Genomic DNA, 17,381 nt, shown 5'->3' with positions numbered 1-17,381 from the left:
CCAAACTCCCACACATTTACTGTAATGTTAGCCATGTTTGCATCCCAAACAAGATGGCACCAGAACCCATGAAAAAGCCTACTGGCATTGAACTAAAAGTGGTCCTTATAAATAAAGTGGTCTTGTAAGTACAAGAATTTAAGCTAAGATTAAAACAAATGACCTTTGAAGAATTTTGACAAGTTTCCAAGACAATTATAGTACAAACCCTGAATGTTGACAAAATCTAATCTGGAACAGAATTGTAAATTTCATTTTATATCATAATGGATCATGTCATTTCCTGTAAAACCGGAAAGGGTTTGCATTTGACAACACGTACGTTATTTGAGGATCAAATGATTGCACTTTTCATAGTTAAGCACAGAAAAATGAACATCTAGACACTTTAAACTCAATTAACAAACTTAAAATAATGTAAATATAAACTGACGCTGAAGCAAAACATTGAATAAACTCGTGCTATATTTTGGCGTCAAAACGTGGTACGCCATCAAGCTTGTATTCCTTCGCTTGTGGCAGTAAAACGACCAACTTACTCGTTTCCAATTCATCCGGAGATGATAGTTCTCCTTCTTCAGCTATCTAGCGGAGAGTAACCACTAAAATCTCTCCTTTTTTGTCGACGTAGAATCTTGGATCAGTAAAATGTGTATCTGTGCCACAAAGCCAAAGCTAACACCGCTAAAGGACTATTGTGGGATACCAGTCACTAGTCCCTTATCGGCACAGGATCAGCTGGGCAATGGGCACGATTGATAATTGCATTCCAAAATTCATGAGGAATGAAAGCAAAATATTAAACAGAACTTGGCATGGGTAGCATCGCAGTCTTCAGAGTCTTTTCCAGTGGAAAAATGTGAGATTTTAACTTGAAGCACTGATAAGACTTTTGCAATGGGCGTTATTGTGTTTCAGAATAAAAAGTAGCGATATTAAAACATGACGTTTCGGCGACGACATGTCACCATTGTCAAATGTAAATTATAATAAGATCGGTAACGTTATATAAAGAAAGGAAGGTGTGAAATTACATTAGAATAAAACGAGATGGAGTAAAACAAAAGAATGTGCAAAATTAAATGAACAGTTTTGCTGGTATGGAGTCTTTTTGAGTGTTAAGAGTCGGTCTCTTTTTCCTTATTAGAAGCATCTCGTAAATAAGGCACTCGAATTTCCCGCGGCATTTCTTTAGGATGGCAAACTGCTCGTGAAGATTGTTCGGTCTTTGATTGTGTTGGTCCTTAAGATGTTTGCCGATGACGGAATACTTGTGCTCCTCAATGCGGAGGTGGAGGTGACGGCTTCTGTAGCCTATATAATTCGCATCACACGAATTGAATTTAAACTCATACACAACGCCTTATTGATTTACCAATGAGGGCTTTGTTTCCGTGACTTTCAGGTCTTCCGAGATTTTCCTACTTGTAAACACTGGTTGTAGAACACAATTGATTTTCTTTCCAAGATCGCTTAGTTGTCTGCGCACGGAGTCGGCGGATTTCTGATCTTTAAAAGGCAAGATGATTCGTACGGGGCTGTCGACTGGCTCAATTTGGTTTTGGTTCTAGTCTTGGGAAGCGTGGAAACTCTTGAAAATAGAGTCAATAAGTTTCTCAGGATATTTCAGTTTCAGAAACATTGTTCTCAGATCCTGGCATTCTTTTTGAGAAAAGGTCCGGTGAGGATGACAAGCGGTTGGCGCGATCAAGCATAGTTCTTATCAGCGATCGTTTATATCTGTTGTCAACATGGCTCTGATAATGTAGTAGAAGCCCTTTGTTGGTCTTTTTTCTGTAGACAGAGGTGTTGAGGCGGTTATCGGTCTTGTACAAATTACCGTTAAACTGGAAAAGCTGATCTTTAGTTGCGATTGTGAGCAGCTCGATTAGGTCGCCCTCACAGATGTTAAGGTTGTGTGTGTTGTTAAACCAGTTCCCATTGAATGCTTTCTTTGCTAAAATCTGGATAGTTTCTTCTAAAGGTACGTTAGTGAAAAGAGCTGTGACGTCATACGACACCAGGAAATCATTCTCACCGATTTGAAGATGTTGGATCTCTTCGGAGAATTGAAAGATGTCGGATATCGTGTACTCATTGCTCGATAATGGTGTACTCATTGCTCGATAATGGTTTTAATCGAGCTGCTCACAATCGCAACTAAAGATCAGCTTTTCCAGTTTAACGGTAATTTGTACAAGCAAATAGACGGCGTTGCTATGGGCTCACCATTAGGACCACTGATGGCTAACACCTTTATGTGCTCCATTGAGGAGGAACTTGCACAAGGAAACAAGCTTCCCAATTTCTACAGAAGATACGTCGACGATACCTTCGCTCTAGTACCCGACTTTGCCGCTGCTACTGTTTTCCTTTCAGTTCTGAATGATACACACCCAGCAATCCAGTTTACAATGGAAACAGCAGTCAACAATAGCTTACCCTTCGTAGGCATGGTAATCAACAAGACCGATAACCACCTCAACACTTCTGTCTACAGAAAAAGACCAGCAAAGGGCTTCTACTACATTATCAGAGCCATGTTGACAACGGATATAAACGATCGCTGATAAGAACTATGCTTGATCGCGCCAACCGCTTGTCATCCTCACCGGACCTTTTCTCAAAAGAATGCCAGGATCTGAGAACAATGTTTCTGAAACTGAAATATCCTGAGAAACTTATTGACTCTATTTTCAAGAGTTTCCACGCTTCCCAAGACCAGAACCAAAACCAAATTGAGCCAGTCGACAGCCCCGTACGAATCATCTTGCCTTTTAAAGATCAGAAATCCGCCGACTCCGTGCGCAGACAACTAAGCGATCTTGGAAAGAAAATCGATCGTGTTCTACAACCAGTGTTTACAAGTAGGAAAATCTCGGAAGACCTGAAAGTCACGGAAACAAAGCCCTCATTGGTAAATCAACAAGGCGTTGTGTATGAGTTTAAATGCAATTCGTGTGATGCGAATTATATAGGCTACAGAAGCCGTCACCTCCACCTCCGCATTGAGGAGCACAAGTATTCCGTCATCGGCAAACATCTTAAGGACCAACACGATCAAAGACCGAACAATCTTCACGAGCAGTTTGCCATCCTAAAGAAATGCCGCGGGAAATTCGAGTGCCTTATTTACGAGATGCTTCTAATAAGGAAAAAGAGACCGACTCTTCACACTCAAAAAGACTCCATACCAGCAAAACTGTTCATTTAATTTTGCACATTCTTTTGTTTTACTCCATCTCGTTTTATTCTAATGTAATTTCACACCTTCCTTTCTTTATATAACGTTACGGATCTTATTATAATTTACATTTGATAATGGTGACATGTCGTCGCCGAAACGTCATGTTTTAATATCGCTACTTTTTATTCTGAAATGTTTTTCCAAATCCTGCGTTATTGTGTCCAAGGAAAATCGAAATCGGACTAAAAAAGTTCAACAAACTGCGGCGGTTGTGTCAGCTTTGAAGATGGCATCGAAAGATTCCAAAGAGCATGGCCCATCGCTTGAAAATCGAACACACCCGGCTTCCAATGGACAGAAAAATGATAGGTTTGCTGAAAGAGGTGACGATTTTGACAAGGAACATATGGCCAGCTTAAATCATTACAAGTCATCTCTGACCTATGGCCTCCCTGAGCTTGACATGACAGAATCGTATGCGCACAGTAGTGGTACGACAGGATATTGGGACAAAACTCACAAGGCTGTTGTCTCAGTTCCGTACTTTGGTGCTTTGAAAAATAGAATAAGTATAAATGATTAAACTGCATAGTTAGCAGTGACTTAATAAAAATCCACACATAGTTTAGTATTAAGACTCTTGGGGCACCTGAACTAACTTTATATAGTTTGCAAACTCCAAAAGTTTGGAAAGTCTTTTCTGTGACGACAGCAAACCACCACAAAGTTTAAGTCATTGCTTAAATTCCATTTAGATGGGAACTATTGCTGCCATTGATTAAATTCCAGTTTGGTAGATAGTGAGATTATACACTGGATTATGATACCTCCATTTTGAATGCCCCCTCCCCCCCCCCCCCCCCCCCACACACACACACACACACCTTGCTCTAGTTGACGAGAGGAACAGTCAGCTTATCTTTGAAGACTGTATAAAACTGACTGGGCATGAGCTCTTTGACTGCTGGCAGGGCAGCTGCTTTGAAGCTAGCAAGCGATGCTGAGCTAACTTAACATGATGAGGAAGTACATTCCTAATTTAATTTATAAGCTATTAGTATAAATCTACTAGTGTTCTATCACAAATGCCATTCTCTGATTGGCTACACTACTCGCTATTGGCTAGCGCGTAGCAGTTTTCAACAAAATGGTGGCCGCTTCGTCTTGTCACGCTTCGTGTCTGTGATGAGGATATAGATAATTTACTTGTTTAGTTTTGAACGACTAGTAGATTTATACTAAAACAAGTAGATTATTCGCGCTCAATTTCTATGGGTGATGCTGATTCGGGCTGCGCCCTCATCAGCTATCACGCGATAGAAATCTCGAGCCCATAATCTAATTGTTAAATACATTTGGCCATGATGGTAATTATTTCTGTAACAAGAACTCATGTTTGGGAATAATTTATGTAACACAAAAAAGTTCCTGAAATACATGCTGGTTCAGAAAAAAAAGAAACTAGTTCTTGATCTCGTACCCAGATATTATTTTCTGGCTTTGGAGCAAACATCTGGCAAAATGTACATTCTGTGAGACTCTCTGATTGGTGAGTGTAAATAGCCCTGATGCCAGGCATGTCTTAACAATTTACTTGCAAATAATTTGTCAAAACTTTGCTTTGCACATATGCACTCATAAGTTTGAGAAAAAAGTGTATATTTTGCACTTTTTAGCTCTTACAGGTGTGACCAGTTTGGAATGACACAGTTTGCTTTGGATGAAATATGTCAATTACTACATGTACATCTACAGACTCTTCCTTTTAAATTCACTGCAAATATTTGTGTTTGTATTAGGCTATGTAACAAATAACTGTCTTGAAAGTAATATATTGTCCATTAAATTGTTAAATATTTATGTGACAACATTTAAAATATATGTAAAGTTTTAAATATTTTAGAACAGGTGACAATTGTTTATTACAAAAACCAAACATCATTATTTAAACCTAAATTGCAATATTATGACTTGTTATAATTATGTACGCTACATCGTAAGCTTAATGTTAAGTAGCTAATTTCAAATTAAATCTTGAAGCCTTATGGCATAAATTAATTATAAAGACCGGTAATGATTAACTAAAAATCCTTTATCTGTAAAGGAACTTCAAGGCTATCACTGTAGATGTGGAGTGCTGGTGTCAGATTCTCAAATCATTAACAGGTGTGTAAATTTGAGCCTTTTACTCACATTGGAGCTCCTAGCTGTTACATTGTAAAATATTACACCAGACTGTCATCAATAACTGAATACTGCTTGTTAAATTGACTGCAGTGAAGATGCCCAGATAGCCAGTGTTTGAATATGACTTAATAAATTATATAAATAAAAGACAACATAATTTGAGAATGATGTATTATTCAGTGAGTGACACAGCAGGGTTCGAAATTAACTTTTTTGCTCAGGAGCCAGCTGGCGACTAAGAGGAAAAATTTGGTCGCCAGATCATAAATTTTGGTCGCCAACTTATTTTATATGTAGCTTACATAAAAAACATGATTTTAAATGTTACTTTGTATGCAAGGAAAGTCATAATTAAATAGCTAGAAAGAAAAAGCACGAGACAGACCTCTAAAACTACTGTTGTTTTCGGCTTTTATATGTCTCTGGTTCCGTGATCGTGTTCTTTTCTGTTACTTGAAAAGGAGCAAAGCACAGAACGTTCTAAGTCCATAGTTTCCACAGCAAGACAAACATAGGTCCTTTATCCTTGTTTTTTTTTACCTCCTTAAAACGTAGTTCTTTATTCTCACTACAGCCCGTGTGGCAAACAACTTACCTTCCTCACCGCCGATAAACACAATACTTCAATATGCTCGGCCTAGGCCCCTACACAATCACATTGGTTGTACCAGTCTCCGACCGTGATGAAATAAAAAGAGTGACTCACACGATTTCAGTGGCCTCTAATTTCAGAGAATCTTGGTTTCGATTCCGTAAACCCAAAGAAACCGGAAATAACACAGATTCGGGAATCTCTGTGAGCTCAGCAGTCCGTTTTAATGCCTCATGAGTCGCGTAATACTCGGCATTAAAACAAAGTTCACAAGAAGATGTAAAGCTGTACTTCGTGATTCATCTCCACATGACTCAGTGAAGTGGAGTTGTATAAACAATTTCCATTTCCTTTTGCTTGAACTGCAATGCGATGTCCAGGTTCATTATCGATTTCCTGAATCAAACTAGCTAGTTACGAGGACGTTCTTCGGTAATTTGGCTTTAAAATCTATGTTTTCAGCATTCACTACTGACGATGGATTTAAATTTTTTATTAACCTTCCCGCTGAATCTTGATCTCCCGCCCGTAAAAACTTACGTTAATTCTGTAACTGATTTGCATCTGTTGCCATTATTTTCCCCGCAAATAAAAAGCACATGGTGTTGAAGTGCGCCCACGATCCCATTTTTTGGAAGAAGCCACTGAAGCAATATGGCGCCTAGCAAATGTTATGTATTGGCTTCCGATCGAAGTACATTTTGTGTTATTAATTAACAGAGTGTGAAACCGATTTTCTTGTAGTATTCCGACATTATTTTAGTGGGGATGGAAAGGAGAGTTGTCTTCTAGCCACCAGTTCCGAATGAATTCCTTATTTAAAGATTTAAATACAGAAGCTCGCTACTGTTTATCCTGGGTCATCGGACAAAACGTGTGTCGCCAGCTGGCGACCAGTTCTGAAAATCTAGTCGCCAGCACTCAATTTTTGGTCGCATTGGCGACCAGTGAGTCGCAATTTCGAACCCTGCACAGGTATACTTGGAAAAAGGAAATCCAAGTGCTCCTATCAGGGGTCATTTTTATCCCCATCTAAGACCTTATTTTTGGTATGACATAAGTCCAGTTGGAAATAACCTACATTCAGTTTATAACACCATTATAGCATAAACTGCTCTCTATTCACAACTTCAAAAACTCATTAATAATTCATAAGCCCATTGACCTATCAAATGGTCGATAAGACATCACTTGCAGTGGTTTTGAAACCCGATAAAAACCTCCTCCTGGTGTTTAATGTTTTTCTCATATGCTTATTTCCAGTGTTCACAAAAGCATCATTGTTTTGAACTCTCTTGACACACTAATTCCAGGAATGTTTTTGAAGCCGTTCAAAAAATTCGCAGCAGGTGTTTTATCAGGTCTAAAGCCACTCGGCTGCGCCTCATGGTTTTAAATACCGGGCCAATAAAACACTGCTGCTCGTGTTTTAAACATACATTAACCTTGAGGCATCATTTAAAGTTATTCCACATAAAAGGAGAAAGTATATTACTTTGCATTTACACTGTAGTTGTCATGTTAAAATATTTTTATTGATTTCCAATAAAAATACATATTTCAGTTATTACATTATTACAGGTAGTACATGTATTTTTAAACATACACTTAAAATTGACATTATTAATAATAATTTGACAAACTATCTAAAAACCTTTTTACAAAATTAAATTGCCTTCAAAGTTGACATTTTTAAAAGATAATTGGACAAACTGAAGTGATCTCCACATACATACAGGGGTGTAAATGGTCTTTCGAAAATATACACCTCTGTTCTCACTTTAATCTTAGAGAAATTTCACAGATCTTGCAGTCTCAATAATTTTTGTTTTCCTATGTGGAGCCATCTTGGAGTCTTAATTTTATTTTGCAAGGCTAAGAGAGCCTCTAACATGCCCCTAACTGCTAGTTTTGCCATCTCATAGTCTTGCGCTTATCATTTTGCCACTCAGCTTGTGAAAGTTTGCACCATAAAGGATGAACCTTACATTATGTTCATAATAAACATGTGGCCTTTTTACCGGTTCCATTTGTTGATATTAATTTATTTTTATAATTCAAAATAAAGGTTGTAAATGAAGAATTATGCACTATTTGTGTTGTGTACACTGGAGTAGAAGTGCACCCTTGTCGCGTGTGCTGCAAAGTATACCATGAACTATGCTTGAAGAAGAAAGGAAAGCTGTATGATCATTCTGAACTGGAGGCCTTCAGGAAAGCAAATACTGAGCAAGGATGGAGTTGTTATGACTGTGTGAGTGTTATATTATATAAAAAATATAATAATATTGTACTTTGTGATTTAAAAAAATTATACTAGATTACCAATAGAGCAAGAGTTTAATAGTGTCTGCTTACTGTCATTAACCGCCGACCGGTTGGTTCAGTTGGTAGAGCACCTGGCTCCCGTGCAGGAAGTCGCAGGTTCAAACCCAGGCTGGACCACCACTCAGGGTCTTTAAATAACTTAGGAGAAAGTTTTGCCTTTGGAATGACATCTACAAATCATAATGGTTAGACTTTCTAGCCTTCTCGGATAAGGACGATAAATCGTAGGTCCCATCTCACAAGCCTTGTTCATGATTACTTTGTGGGACGTTAAAGAACCCACGCACTGTTCGCAAGAGTAGGGGATGTAGTTCCTGGTGTTGTGGTTTGGCCTTCTATCTTTCACACTCATGCTTGGGTTGTGTGGGTGGGTGGGTGGATGGGTGAGTTCTAATATGTACTGATAGCAGCTGCCAGAGGCACCTTCACATGCTGACGTCCGATCTCACCCCATAGAATTGTAAACCGCCATGAGACTTGGTGATATGTGCAGTATATAAGAAATTCAAAAAGACATTCATTCATTAAAATTACCCATATTTATATTCATTAATAATAATATTGTCTGCGAGTGTTTTTCTTTCTTATATGATCCTGGGAATAGAGTCAAGTAGGAAGCCATTTTTGTATTCTGCATAACATTTTATTTAATTACCAAAAACTGGAAAGAACAAGGGAAGCTATTTAACATATTATTTTTATGAAAACAATCTGATCATAGCCTTCAATGTGAAACATTCACTGAGGTTAAGGAACCAATCATACAGTAAAGGCATGTTTAACCAGAGCAAAATCAAATGGCACTGGATTTTAGGAAACTGCTGTTTTAACAATGTACAAGCAGGAATGTTTCAAGATACACATATAAGGTGATTATTCAAATCAGAGTAGAAAATTTAAGTCTTGTGTCTGCCAACAACCCCAAATCGGCTTACCTGGTGAGGCAAGAGTATGCCTTTTAACGTCAAAAAAACTGAAAAAGTTTCAAAAGGTGGAACTGTTGTAGGTTAAAATGAATCCCAGGTTAAAATTATTTCAACCTAGGTTGATTTGTGTTTTCCTTTGTTTCAGATGTTAATTACCAAACCTTATATTAACAAAGGAAAATACAAATCAACCTAGGTTAAAATCAGTTTAACCTGGATTCATTTTAACCTACAACAGAACTACCTACACATACAGTTGGTAAGACGTCCCCTGGCAGGTGAACTAGATAATGTTCCTGCATTATCCTTCATATTTGTAACTGAACAGAATTACTTCTGACCGTGAAAGTGTAAAGCAAATTTTAATTTTTCAAGAGAGTTAAAGGGGACGTATCACGAAAATTTGCTGTCATTTCACAACCTAAAAATGTTTGACTGTCAGCAGAAACAACGAAATAATTGTCAAGTTTGTTAAAAATGATCACCCCAGTTCAATAAAACTGTCGATTAGTGCCTCTGGCCAGAGACAGGGTAGGCCGGTTTGGATTGAAACTTGAAAAATATTAGGCTAATGTTTTTCAAGTTCTCGCATTTTTGTTTCCAAAACGCGCTAGAACAGATCACAAGTTGTTTCTTTCAAGAATTGAGTTGATTTCGTTCCTCTCATCGTTCTAGAATTATTTGGCAGGTGATTGAAGGTATTATTTCATCATTTTTAACAAAAGATATCAAAACCCCCATGATACTTCCCCTTTAAGTTGTAATTTGGCACGTTACACTTTTCTGTGTTGCTCATTCAGCTGCAGTTTCCTGGTCTGCTGACTTTAAAGGGATGTTTTGGCATAAATAATACATTATTGTGTTTTGCAGGAAAGTTTGACAACTCTTCTAACTGATGAAGATATGCAGCAGTTGATAGAAAATTTTGATAGACTGGATGTCAATCAGGGTAATGTTTAAAATATTATGATGATTTATTTATTTATATATTTATTGATTTAATTTTATTAAAACATCAGGACTTAAAGTTAATACTAAAATTGCATTAATTATATTATTAAAATACTAATCTACTACTAAATTAAATTTAATAACAGCAAAAAAATAGAAACAATAACAAAATAAAGTGCCTGCTTTCCATGAATGCCGTTTGAATTAATTAACTTAATCATTATCAAAGAGGAAACCCCTGCAGCCGGATTTAAAACTAGCAAGAGATTGTGCTTGCCGCAGATTGATAATAAGGTAAGCTGTTCCAGAGCAACGCACCACTGTAGCTGAAACTGGTTTTTAGAAAATTGGTGCGGGGGAGTGGGACAGCTAGTTTGCCTTTCACAATTCCTAAGAGAATAGGTAGATATTGCACTCCGATTAGTAAACATTGATTTCAAATAATCAGGGGCGAGACCATTGAGAGATTTATAGACCATGGTGGCTGTTTTTTAATTCACATTGAAGGTTAAGTTTTTGCCAGCCAAGTTTAACAAAGAGATCATCTGCATTGGCATCATATGAAGAAGAGCCCTAGGTTAAAATATGTGCAGCGCAATTCTGTAGTTTATGTAGTTTAATAGAAAGAGATTTAATTGAAAGATGATGTCATTGTGATGTTGGTGACTTTTAGATCTAAAACTCACTACTCATCTTTTATAGCTAAAAAGTATCTTTTCGGGCATTATTTGAGGGTTAAAAATCTAAATAAAACAGTTTTTGGGGTAGTTGCCCCTTTTTCAGGTTTTTTAAAAACATTACGGTAGTGAAGCTATACCCAAGATATTCTTTATTGGAGTTTTACCAATATTACTTTTCAATTTTCGGATTTTTGTTTTGACTGGTCAGATGTGGTTTTTTCAGACACGCAGATAAATGAAGATGAGTATGTACGGTTCATAAAAGCAGAGTATAAAGACATTCGTAATGAGGAATTGCCAGATTATAAGGAGGAGGAAGCCCCGCAATGGGGTAAAGTAATTGAAATGCATCATACTTCAGGAGTGAGGGCAAATCTGCAAAGGAAATACAGCTTGATTTGATTTTTCCATTTTAAATTAATTATGCTATGTACAGTCAGTTAGATCCTGATGGAATATCAAACCACTTGGCACAAGTATATCAAATTTTCCCAATTAATTGGCCCCCTCCCTTCATGTATCTGTGTGCAACAAGTGTTTCAGAATCCAAAATAACAAACTTGCATTGAGAAATAGAATATGGAATTTACTTCAAAGGATATTGCCAGAGAAATACATGTAGTATCTTCTAGTGTAAAGTAAACAAAGTGTCTCCCCTCATAAAGACACAACAGAAGGAGAAAAGCTGTCTTGCAAACCATAAATCTCAAGATCTCAGAGTTCAATGGGCTAACATATGCAGGACTCTGTTTGATAGAATACTGTCAAAAAAAAGATGGAGAAAAATTAATATTGGCATGTCTAAAATGATGGACACAGTATTTGGAAATTCAAACATGTGTCTGTTTTTACAGTTTAAACAAATGGACCAGGATAAAACTGGTACGATTGACAGGTGGGAATTCCTCAATCATGAAGCCTTGAAACGAATTGCTGCAAATAGGAGTAAGGTTAGCCATCTGTAATTTAATTCTCCAGTTCTCTGTCATTGCTATCATCATCATCATCATCATCATCATTATAACATCATCAACAACAACCAACACCATAAGTGCTGCCACTATCACCCCTTAACCCACAGTCACCACCACCGTCAAATTTCTCATGATTGTCATGATCATCATCATCACCTGCAACATCATCTCCCTTGTCAATATCATCACCATTGTAGTCTTCATTATCAATTCAAGCATCTAAAGGTTTTCCTTCTCCTTATAGTTTCAGCTTGTGAGAATGCTTTCCCCTCTTGAGATACAAAAGGCCAGAGATATTTTCCATGCTTTTGATAAAGATGAAGATGGGTATATAAACTCACACGAAGTTGCTGTAGGATTTAACCGTTGGTTTGGTAACTTGAGAGTATTCAACAAAGCTCGGTAAGTTGATGAACACTTTAAGTTTAGTCAGATATAATTCTCACAACTCATTTTGTAAAATACTGGAAGATTGTGAGCAACATGAGACCAAGAGTAACTTGTGTCCTTTTTCCAAGCACCTCTAGATCTTCAATTTTTTTTTCAGGTTAAAAGTTTTAGAAAAAACAACATGTTTTCAAAAATAAAACCTATTGTTGTTTTTCTTAAACTTTTAATTTTTGTTTACTTTTCAAAGCTGTTAGGAGTGTTCCTCAGAATTTTGAAAAGAGCTTAAATATTCATTTTAGATTTAAGTAGATTTCAATGCCCAAAGTGGAACCAAATTATTATTTTTCTCCTCCTAAGGTATGACAGACATCCATAAACTCTTAAATTGTGTAACTTTCATGAGCTTTCCTAAAAAGGTCTACCATTTTGCAACTGCTTGTTTGTGTGGTTTGACTGTGAGAGCATAAGAGTTAACTCTGCTGTAGATCCCTATCGGAAAATGTATTTGACAATGTGGTTCATAAAATGTCTTCCTAGGAGTAGCTCATTTGGAACAGCCCTTGATCCTAAGGATGTGTCTGGACATATTGATCGCCATACCAGAATATTCATGGATGCTGACACAGACAAAAACAGGTGCAGAGCAACACTGGGTTTTTTTTTTTTTTTTTTTTTGATACATGTAACAGTTGGTGCGTGGTAAGGCTGAGACTGAGATCAAGTTAGTTTGGTTTTCACGATGAAATGGTTGCTATTTCACCCTAAGGAAAGGCTGTTTGGTTGATTCCTGTAATCAAATCACCCAGGGACAGTTGGGTTAATCAATTACTCCCAGGAGAACGTGACATAAAAAAAAAACAGGTGGTCAAAACCATGATTTTGATTGCTGACATTTGTACACCCCTGGGACATGGTCAGAAAGGCTTAAAGGAACAGCAAAAAGGTGCATGGTTCAAATTAAGTTACTCCCCTAACTTGAACTATTTCTAACAATAGTTCCACTTCCTGTGCTGGGGTACGCTTTCCCATACCTGGGTGACTCTAGCAGTGGGTCATTATACAGTTCATCACCCAAGTGGTACCAGTCAACAAATTGTAACCCATCAAGGAATGATAGGAATGATGAACATTACTGTATATGTCAACTGTCCCGGATTATCCGGGGATTGATGATGGGAGGCTGGGGGGGGGGGGGGGGGTGGAGTGGTGTTACAAAAGAATACTCTCCAGATTTTTTATCTCGAGAGGTTGACTAACTTTAGGGAAAATTAAGCAACTAGAGACTTTAAGCATTGACGACGGGAACGGCAACGGCGACGGAGAAACCGAGGAAAGACTGAGGAGAGGACGCGGTTGCGTCGCGAACTTGGAAGCAGTTAAGCAGGCGCAATTTGACGACAACTTCCCTCGAAGAGGATTGAATAGGATGGGCGCTTTCCATTCACCAAAAATTTTCGATTTGAATTTTTGGAAATTTCGGTCTCGAATGGAACGGGCTTATTCTCGGTCGGTTTCCACTTTTCGGGAACAGCTTAAAAGGTTGTCCTAAATTTTCGAAAATCTTTTCCGGAAAAGATGCTGTTCCATTTGATTCCCACCCGAAATTTTCGAAAATTTCGTCGAATTGAAAGCACCCATCAAGTCTTCGTTAAAAGAAGTCAGAAATCGATTTTAATAATGAAATAACCGATGAACAATTTTTACTGCTGTTAAAGAGAACGTGTTTGTCGGAGTTGCAGTTTTCCGATGTAAACAATTCAGACCATTTGATATTTTTAGGTCGTAATAAAAATCACCGATATAACTAGAAATAGCAACTAGATTAACATTAATTTACTTCAAATGTTCTGCATCGAAGGCTGGGATTTCAAGAAACGCTTTAGCTGTGGGAGCACGCGTGAGAATTTCGTTATCTTTACATCTAAAAATTTGAACTTAAAACTACGATATGACAGTGACAGTGGTTTGTGGTTTGGATGCTATTTTTGAGCAACATAGACTGTTTATTTTTCTCCAGCTTAAAAGTAAATTAAAAGTTCTAGTGTGTCTTGTTTTGAATAAGAAAAACGGTAATGTTACACTGATGTTAGAGAGAAACATCGATAATTAGTGTCAGACTCGTAAGTCATTTCTAATTTTGCAGGCATCGTCACTAGCTTTCTGTTTTGAAACAGCCGACTGATGAAGTTATTATAGTTTCGGAAAAAATAAAACAAAAACTCAACGCGTACTTTTCTTACGGTATCCTTAAGTGCCAAGCGATATTAAAAATATCATTTTTTCGGGGCGAAACGGAGGTAAAATATGTGAAATGTTACTCACGTTTTCGGGCAACGCCAAACGAAGCTTTCCCGGAGCAGAACGTCCAGATATTTCCCGCCAGACATGCGCAATGTGACATTTGAGTTTTCCCTCACAATCTCACGTCGCCGTTGCCGTTCCCGTCGTCGATGCTTAAAGTCTCTAGTAACCACGGCGACGACAACGAGTATGTCACAAAACGATAGGATTTAATGAGCAAACAATGGCCAGTATGTGCGTTTGAAATTTGGTACGTTTCTTCGCCGTCCTCAGCAAAACAATGTGATATGACCAAACTCAAGGACGTGTACACATGATGGTGAATTTTTCATTCTCTGTCTTAACATGGACGCTGTTCCTACTAATTCTGTTTCTGGAGAGTTTGGTCACATTGTGCAAGTTGAAAGTTTTAGAATAATAGCAAAATGAACGCACCCCTCGTTTTCGTTGCCGTCGCCATAGTAACGGCTTAAACTCCTTTTTTTTTCTGGGTGAGTCCCTTCAAGAAGTTAAGCCTGACATTTGATCATTTCATCCATGTTGGTCAAACACCGGCATACCTAATTGACAGCCACGTGAATGTATCAATTATCAAAACTGTATGTTTCTCTGTTTTCAGATTGGTTTCATGGGATGAATACTTGAGACAACAAGCCCTCTATATTATAGCTGCGAGGCCAAATTAATCATGATTCTCCCCCCCCCCCCCCTCCCCCTCCTTTTGCTGGGGAACTTCCCAATACAAGCTGGATAATTAAGAGTGATGTTTGCAGGACTTAGCAAGCAAGAAACAACAGACTTGAACCAACATCTAATATTGAAGCAATTGTTCATGATGAGTGATAAATGCACTAATATCAGAATGAGTCAGGACATTCTAGCACTTAACGTAACATATAAATGGACTTAAACAAATTTAATTTGAGAGGCGGTATTGAAGGTTTTGCCGAAACATGTACACGTACCCTCAAAGTCTTTTAAGTTTGAATATGGACGAAATATGGACGAAAGTTGCAATGTTAAATATACATGTATCTAGTACAAACATCAACATAAGAGCTTCATTAATAGCTTTCATTTAAATGGTTAAGCTTTAGGCCTTCATTGATAGCTATAGTTACTGCTAAATAAGACGCTACTAAATTGAGGTGAAATTGTTTAAGCCCCTGGTTGAAATTTTCCGGCGTCTACATTTTTGTTATGTAAAGATCTTCACAAGAGCACAAAATTGGGTGTTGTTAAGAGTTTACTTGGCGAACAGATTTTCCTAAAGTCTCTCGCTCGCTTCTCATTGAATCCGCGCTCGCTCGCCAGAGCTCTGACGATCGCCCTTCGCACTTCTAAACAAGGTGCCGGCGACCGCGCTTCGCGCTCTCTGAGCTCGACTTGTAAGCAAGTCTATTTGACGAAAAGCATTATGTTTGATATTCACATGTGTGACCTGTAGATACTTGGTTTGCTAGGTAAATAAGTAATACGGTGGTTGGATATTGATGTAAATTTGATTTAATAAGAATGTAAATGGCCAAAGTTAGAGTGATTTATTAAACAGAAAAGTATGTCCCTTGCTCCGAGTTAATGTCGTGCTTGTCGGGCTCATGTGGCCCAAAATGTCATCTTTTAAGACACGTGTTTCTTGCCCATCTGCGGATGTGTAAGGTTGTTTTGCATCATTTTCGTTACTGTTAAATATCATATAAATATATTCTTACAGACCTCCGCACACCCTATCTTTGTTTGCAGTCGTTCCTTAAAATTTTACACGCACTGAGTTTTCGGCCCTACTATTGTTGCTGCGCATACGTTCTGCGCATCTCGAGATACTCGGGTTTCCTATGGGTGGTGCCTACTAATACAGGGATAGTTTTGCACGGTTTAAAACTATGAAAAGAAAGCAGAACTTAGCAAGTGCTCTTGGTATCCATAAAGAAAATTGGGGGAAACCATGCATTTTTCAGAGATGATTAATGTTCAATTTGGAAAAAAAACTCCATACATTGCTTTGTATTTTAGCACTTTTTAGAATTACTGCTACTTAATTGTCTCTAAAAAATGCTAAGCTTTAAGCAATAACCCTTGCTAAGATCTGCTTTCCCCGCATAGTAATAAACTGCGTAAAAATACCTCTTGTGTTAGTAGGCACCGTCCTTAATAGTAGCTTCAATCACACGTTAAAATTTGTCGGCCGATATCTTTTCTGTAGCACTTCCACACTTTTATAAATCGGGCCGACTTTCGTCCGGGTCTGCGAAGAATGCGAGTTGCCAGTTACAAACAGACTAAATAGAGATATTTCTAATCCTAGTCAAGGTAAAATAATAAGTTAGGGATCGCAAAGACTTCGGGAAAAATAAGCAATAACCCCTGGGTGGGCACTCTTTTTCTGGAGTTCAGTTTTAATATCTGCCTAGTTACACCCAGAGGGTTACATGTTTGGGTAAAAGAAGTGTTAGGGACCTATGCCATTGTTTTATAAAGCCCAGACAATGGTGAAAAATGGACGAATCCGATAATTTTTCTTTCGTACCTTTTTAAGGGAAGAAAAGAAGTAAGAACCCACGGCCAAAAAAATAGGCCACTCTTAGGGGGTTGTTTTCAAAATTTCACACGAGCATTTGCGTCACTTTTATGCATAGGAGTACCCAAGGCTCTAAATTTATTTAGCAAAGAAATCCACCACAAAAACACTATGCCAGCTGATAAATAAAAGAAGCATCGTTTCCGAAAAACCAAACAAAAAAGGGTGTGGCAATCAAGTTTGTGGGTATTTTCCGAGTTGCTAATAACAAAACCTGAATGTAACGGAACTGCCCGCTATCCATAATGATAATAATGATATAATGATATAAATGATATAAACGATAT

The 17,381-nt window shown here is 37.8% G+C and overlaps 1 protein-coding gene and 2 pseudogenes across 5 annotated transcripts in view; all 3 read left to right on the top strand.

The window, feature by feature from the left end:
• LOC146474362 (excitatory amino acid transporter 1-like) overlaps positions 1-8,177 on the top strand; it is a 28,696-nt pseudogene extending 20,519 nt beyond the window's left edge. The window contains exons 7-8 of the transcript XR_014866203.1: positions 5,292-5,353; positions 8,035-8,177. The product of XR_014866203.1 is annotated as an excitatory amino acid transporter 1-like (transcript). The remainder of the gene's footprint in view (positions 1-5,291; positions 5,354-8,034) is intronic.
• On the top strand, positions 1,895-4,211 carry LOC146474363 (uncharacterized; annotated as a pseudogene).
• On the top strand, positions 8,082-16,084 carry LOC146474361 (PHD finger protein 24-like). 4 transcript variants are annotated; one of them, XM_085117233.1, is made up of 6 exons: positions 8,082-8,220; positions 10,091-10,169; positions 11,706-11,801; positions 12,070-12,227; positions 12,753-12,851; positions 15,136-16,084. In XM_085117233.1, the coding sequence occupies exons 2-6, from the start codon at positions 10,158-10,160 to the stop codon at positions 15,200-15,202; spliced, it is 432 nt and encodes a 143-aa protein (XP_084973359.1). In that variant the 5' UTR covers positions 8,082-8,220; positions 10,091-10,157; the 3' UTR covers positions 15,203-16,084. The 4 variants fall into 4 exon arrangements, with proteins under 4 accessions (XP_084973359.1, XP_084973358.1, XP_084973360.1 ...); XM_085117232.1 differs by lacking the exon at positions 8,082-8,220 and adding an exon at positions 11,048-11,182; XM_085117234.1 differs by lacking the exons at positions 8,082-8,220; positions 10,091-10,169 and adding an exon at positions 11,078-11,096.
• The last annotated feature ends 1,297 nt before the right edge of the window (positions 16,085-17,381 follow it).

Source organism: Pavona decussata, unplaced genomic scaffold (assembly GCF_977016875.1).
Source record: "Pavona decussata unplaced genomic scaffold, jaPavDecu1.1 SCAFFOLD_90, whole genome shotgun sequence".
NCBI classification, from domain to species: domain Eukaryota; kingdom Metazoa; phylum Cnidaria; class Anthozoa; order Scleractinia; family Agariciidae; genus Pavona; species Pavona decussata.
This window is presented reverse-complemented; position numbering and strand designations above follow the sequence as displayed.

Bases quoted from the DNA above. Each gene is read 5' to 3' on its own strand.
- LOC146474361 (XM_085117231.1), top strand. From the start codon at position 11,649: ATGTCTAAAATGATGGACACAGTATTTGGAAATTCAAACATGTGTCTG. The intron at 12,228-12,752 runs GTAAGTTGATGA...ATGTCTTCCTAG, and splicing joins AGAGTATTCAACAAAGCTCG to GAGTAGCTCATTTGGAACAG. The intron at 12,852-15,135 runs GTGCAGAGCAAC...CTCTGTTTTCAG, and splicing joins GCTGACACAGACAAAAACAG to ATTGGTTTCATGGGATGAAT.